The following is a 5,531-nucleotide window of genomic DNA, read 5'->3' as shown; positions in this document are numbered from 1 at the left end:
GACATGATGTCAAACAAATGAAACTAGACCCCGCAGAGTACGTTCTGTGTATTCTTATTCATTTGATGGTCGTGATTATACAAAACTGAGCCTTGGCATTGTATCAGCGGAGCAGATGCATTTGAGAGGATATTGATATTGAGTGGCATAAAAGAGATGTCTTGGGTGCTTAAAATGTGCTGTATCTGGATCTGTGTAATGGTTACATGAGTATCAGTACTTTTGAAAACTCATCAAGCTGTACACAGTGAATTATGTGCTATATTATATATTATCATCAATGTTTAAAAAATTTATATTTTTCGAGAGTCATACTGAAATGTATATGAAATAATGTATGTATCTGTTTCAAATAATCAAGTAGGGGTTGGAAGGAATAGACCTGTTTGTAGATGAAACAAGTTGACTATAAATTGATACTTGTTGATGTGATTGAGACAGTACTGTGTATTATGAAATTTTCTCTATGTAAGTTGAAGAGAAATGAAGTGTTTGACATACAGCTTGGGGTAGAATAAGTACTCAAAAATAATTTGTTGTTGATATTAAGATTTTTTTAAAGATATTTTTAATATTTTAGACATTTTAAGGAATTTAGGAAACTAGTTGTAATTACCCTTGGGCTGAAAAAGCCTTAGAACAAGACCTATTGTCTTAGAACAAGACCTGGAGGACTATAACTTCTCATTCTGGGCCCTCAGGTAAGCTACTATTAGTGGGCATGAGCAGTAAGGGACTTTTATTCCTATAACACAGGCCTCCTCTAGCAACTTGTCTCAAGACAGGTGAGGGTTATTATTGCAATCTAAATTCCCAGAAACTGACAATTTCTAATAACTTAGTCATTAAGTCCACTCGTCTCTGGAAACACCCAGTTTGTCAGATCAGGAGCTCTGGACGAGGATGATATAATTCTTAGTATTGTCTCCTTGGGAGTGAGGGCACCTACTAGACCAATGAAGGAAATGGGAGAAGGTTGGGCAAAGGTGAAAAAATGATGTGGAAAAAATGATTCCACCAGAGTCAGAGCTTGTATGAACTGCAGTTAATGCTGTACAACAATTGATATAGAGAGTTGCTAAAAAAGTTCTGCCTGCATTAGAAGGAGCTTCCCAGGGTTCCTGACCTCATTGCACTCAGCTGTCCTTCCTGCCTACTCAATGCCAAGGAGTATTGCTCTTAAAAACCACATTGCTTACATATTCAGATTCCCATTTTTTATCTTAATTTATATATATTTAAAAGTTCAACACTTTTAAAAGGAAAATTAGTTATATTATGCTAGTGATCACTACATTTATATTATCTTTTGAAAGTTCTTTTCATACTTAACCCACAGATTAATTTCATTTGTACATTATTAATCTTACATTAAAAAAGATGTACTGCATTTTATAGGTTAAGTCTCTGTGAGCCTTTTTTAATATTAGGGATAATATTTTTAAATGTTACTTATACTGATTTCATTCCATGTACGTTTTACTTGAGAAGTCTTATGAAAACATCTTTTTTGCTAAAAGTGTTTCTTTGGTGAATTTTTCTTTAGTCAAATACAGAATTTTGGGTCTAATAAACAGACCCTATATTCTGAGTCCACTACTAACCAGCACTGCTTAAATATCTGAAGCATTCCTATAGAAAGGTGATGTAAGGCACATATTTAATTCAGACATTTCTATAGCCATATTATAAATTAATCTCCCTGATACGAAGAAGTGGAGATGCAACATGGGGGACTGGGGGGGGTAGGAGAAGAATAAATGAAACAAGATGGGATCGGGAGGGAGACAAACCATAAGTGACTCTTAATCTCAGAAAACAAACAGGGTTGCTGGGAGGAGGGAGTTGGGATAGGGGGGTGGGGTTATGGACATATTGGGGAGGGTATGTGCTATGGTGAGTGCTGTGAAGTGTGTAAACCTGGTGATTCACAGACCTGTACCCCTGGGGATAAAAATACATTATATGTTTATAAAAAAATAAATTAAAAAATTTTTAAAAATCCATTTAAATGGTATATTTTATGTAATCAAATATATCAAATATTATTTCACAATCAAGGTCCCTGAAATGTCATTACAATTTTGTTTTACTTCCTTGTTTTTCAAGGCATCAATGAAGGGGTCCAGGAAGTAGTTCTGAACATAGGAAGTATGGAGCCCTGTCATGCCCTTATTAACAGCCACTGTTTCCAAGGCTGACTGTGTACTATAGATGAAAGTACTGCTTCCATAGGTTTCCTTTGAGTTGTAGTTATTTCTGTGCCTAATTAAAATACATTTCATGTTTTTACTTGTTTTTTTATTTTTTACATGTTTCTCAATAACTAATGCATATAGTTATAAAGGTTTAGAAACAAATACAGATATGGATATATAACCACTGTCTTTAGAAATTTACTTGTCCTCTGAAAAACAATCTGAGGGCTATAAAGGGGCAGGGAGTGGGAGGTTGGGGGAGCCTGGTGGCGGGTATTATGGAGGGCATGTATTGCACTGAGCACTGGGTGTGGTGCATAAACAATGAATTCTGTTACACTGAAAAGATATTAAATAAAAAAAATGAAAAACAAAAACAAAACAAAACAAATAAATAAATAAATAAATTTACTTGTCTTTTAAGAAGAATTGTTAGCACTTTTAGTTCAAATTAACCTGCTAGTCATTGATTTTTTGAGTACTCAAAATTGTGAGAATTTACATTTTATAATTCAGCTTAGGCATTAAGAAGCAAACATTTGTCATAGCTTCCTTCTTTTCACTTAAAGATATTTTTGTTGTTTATAATTGTGAAGGGTGAAATAAAATGGAGTCATTGATGTCAAGGGGTTTTAAAATGCATCTGGGAGGCCATTAAGGAGGTGGGCTATATGCTTGTCCTCATCAGGTAGAACCATGAACTTCTGAACCGGGCCTAATCCCAAATACCTCAAGGACTCTGCAAGAATATATACAACTTGCTGCAGTAATGAACTTTTGCTTAGTGATGGCCTTAGGGACCAGTTATGTTTATCCAAGATTAGTTTTCTGCTGCTAACACCAATTGATGTTTTTGTGGACAACTTACACAAGCATTCCCTTTTTATCTTTAAAACCCCTGGTTTTTGCTTCCTAGTAGGACATTGCTGCCCAGCTCTGGTACCTGAATTATAATTCTTTGATCCCAAATACACACTTTTGCTTGAGTATTGTTTCCTGACAATTGTAGGTTGACAGTGATGTTCATATTTTATTTAATGCACTAGTCACATATTCCTTCTAAAGTGTAAAGCATTTAAGGGCAAGAAACCTGTAGGTTTTCTATTCTATCTCCAGTTCCTGAAATGGTCCCTGGCATCAAAAATGCTCTTAAAAGCTAGAACTGGAAAATGCAATACACAATTACTCTATCCAAAATATACAATTAACTCATTGGTTCTGCTTATTTTGTCTGCAGTTTTGTAAAGGCTTGTTAAGATGTGAAGCATTATTTTGTTCCTAGAAATGTATCACATTTTCTTTTTAAGAGAGCTTTGCTTGGGTGGCTCAGTTGGTTGGGGGTCTGCCTTGGGCTCTGGTCATGACAGTCCTGGGATCAAGCCCCTAGTCAGGCTCACTGCTCAGCAGGGAGTCTGCTTCTCCCTCACTTCTCCCTCTACTCCTCCCCTGATTTGTGCACTCTCTCTTTCTCTTAAAATAATAAATAAAAAAATTTTTTGAAAAGAAAGTTTTCTGAAATAGACTCTTTGCTAGAAAGGAATGACATAAAAATCTAAAGATATATACTTAGGAACGAAAGATATTTTTATGAAAATGTGGTTCCCTATTTTAGCAAATACTATTACTTCTTTGAGAATAATGCAATTCTTTTGATTGAGTCTTTGACAGCTTGTTTTACTTGCTTGTTTCTCAAGGTATAAATGAAGGGGTTCAGCATAGGAGCAATGGATGTAGTAAGGACTGCCACACCCTTATCAATGGCCACTGATTCCTTTGCTGAAGGCTTAACATAGATGAAAATACAGCTTCCATAAGTGATGGAGACTACAATCATGTGGGAAGAACATGTAGAAAATGCCTTTTTTCTTTGCTGGGAAGAAGAGAATCGTAGAATAGCCTTGATGATGTATATGTAGGATAGAAGTACACATATGAGGGTCATAATGAAGGTCAACACAGCACAGACTATGACCATCCGCTCTATAAGCCATGTTTCTGAGCATGATATTTTTAGGAGGGGGGATGCATCACAGAAAAAATGGTCAATAACATTAGAGTCACAGAATTCCAGATTTAGGCCCAGGCTAAGTGGTGGAAGAATGATCAAGAAGCCAGCTGTCCAGCACCCAAGGATGAGTCTTCTACAGACCTTCTTGTTCATGATGGTCACATAATGCAGGGGTTTGCAGATGGCAACATATCGATCATAGGACATGGTGGCCAGGAGAAAAAATTCTGTTACACCAAAAAGATCAGTAAAAAAAATCTGAAAAGCACAATTGTCATATGTGATTGTCTTGTCATCTGTTAATATGTTGTACAAATATCTGGGAATACAAGCAGAGGTAAATGAGATCTCTAAGAAGGAGAAATTTTGTAGGAAAAAGTACATGGCATTCTGAAGGTGAGAATCTATGAAGGTAAGGGAGATAATTGTCAGGTTCCCAGTTATACTCAACATATAAGTGAGAAATAGAAAGATGAAAATCATAATCTTCAGTTGTGGATCATTGGTCAGTCCCAACAGGATAAAAGTTGTTATTGTGTGGTTTCTCATCTTTGACTTCTGACTTCAATTCAATCTGCATTTAAAATTCAGGTATATTTGATATAGATGCAGTGGTAATTAATTGGAAAAAAAACTAAGCAAATAATCACATGCATTTACAAAATTTTTGTTTACAAATATTATCAATACACTGGTATTCTAGGTTCTACAATTGGGTGTTTCTGGTAAATTCAGAAGATATTTTAAAAAATCAGAAAAATTTGTATCATACTCCAAAATATTATGGGTGCTTCCTTCTCATTAAATTTAATTTGCAATTTATGTATTTTTTACTTATACCTGGGATTTGATTTTCTCGATGGATAGATTTGATTGCTAATGTTTTGTGAGATCATTTTGTCCCTATTCACAGACTGAATCCTAAAGCTGAATCTTAAACTTTCATTATCACCTTCATACGTTTCCCTGAAGCTTTGTTTTGGTAAGGAACAAATCACAAATAGTTTGAGTCTCACTATATAGGCTCTGCATATCCATTACTGAAGATGACGAGCTCTAGTATTATAATTTTATAAATATGTGTTTCCTTAAACAACTTCTTTCTCACTCACCCATTTCCCTGACTTTCATATTTTATTTTTAAAATTACACTAATTTCCCAGTGTGTTATGGAAGACAGGAAGTATTTTGATGACAAATATATGTATAGAATGATAATATGTATGTGTTGGATGTAAGATATATAGGGATGTAAAAAGTAATTACAATTTTTCTTAGTTTTCTTAGTTGAGGTTGAAACACATTTCAGAATATTGTTAATAATA

General features: G+C 34.8%; 1 protein-coding gene across 1 annotated transcript; it reads right to left on the bottom strand.

The window, feature by feature from the left end:
• Positions 1 to 3,819: 3,819 nt before the first annotated feature.
• Positions 3,820 to 4,755, bottom strand: LOC116592485 (olfactory receptor 6C2-like). Its single transcript, XM_032345674.1, has one exon. The coding sequence runs from the start codon at positions 4,753 to 4,755 to the stop codon at positions 3,820 to 3,822; it is 936 nt and encodes a 311-aa protein (XP_032201565.1).
• Positions 4,756 to 5,531: the final 776 nt, after the last annotated feature.

This window comes from Mustela erminea, chromosome 6 (assembly GCF_009829155.1).
Source record: "Mustela erminea isolate mMusErm1 chromosome 6, mMusErm1.Pri, whole genome shotgun sequence".
NCBI lineage: Eukaryota > Metazoa > Chordata > Mammalia > Carnivora > Mustelidae > Mustela > Mustela erminea.
This window is presented reverse-complemented; position numbering and strand designations above follow the sequence as displayed.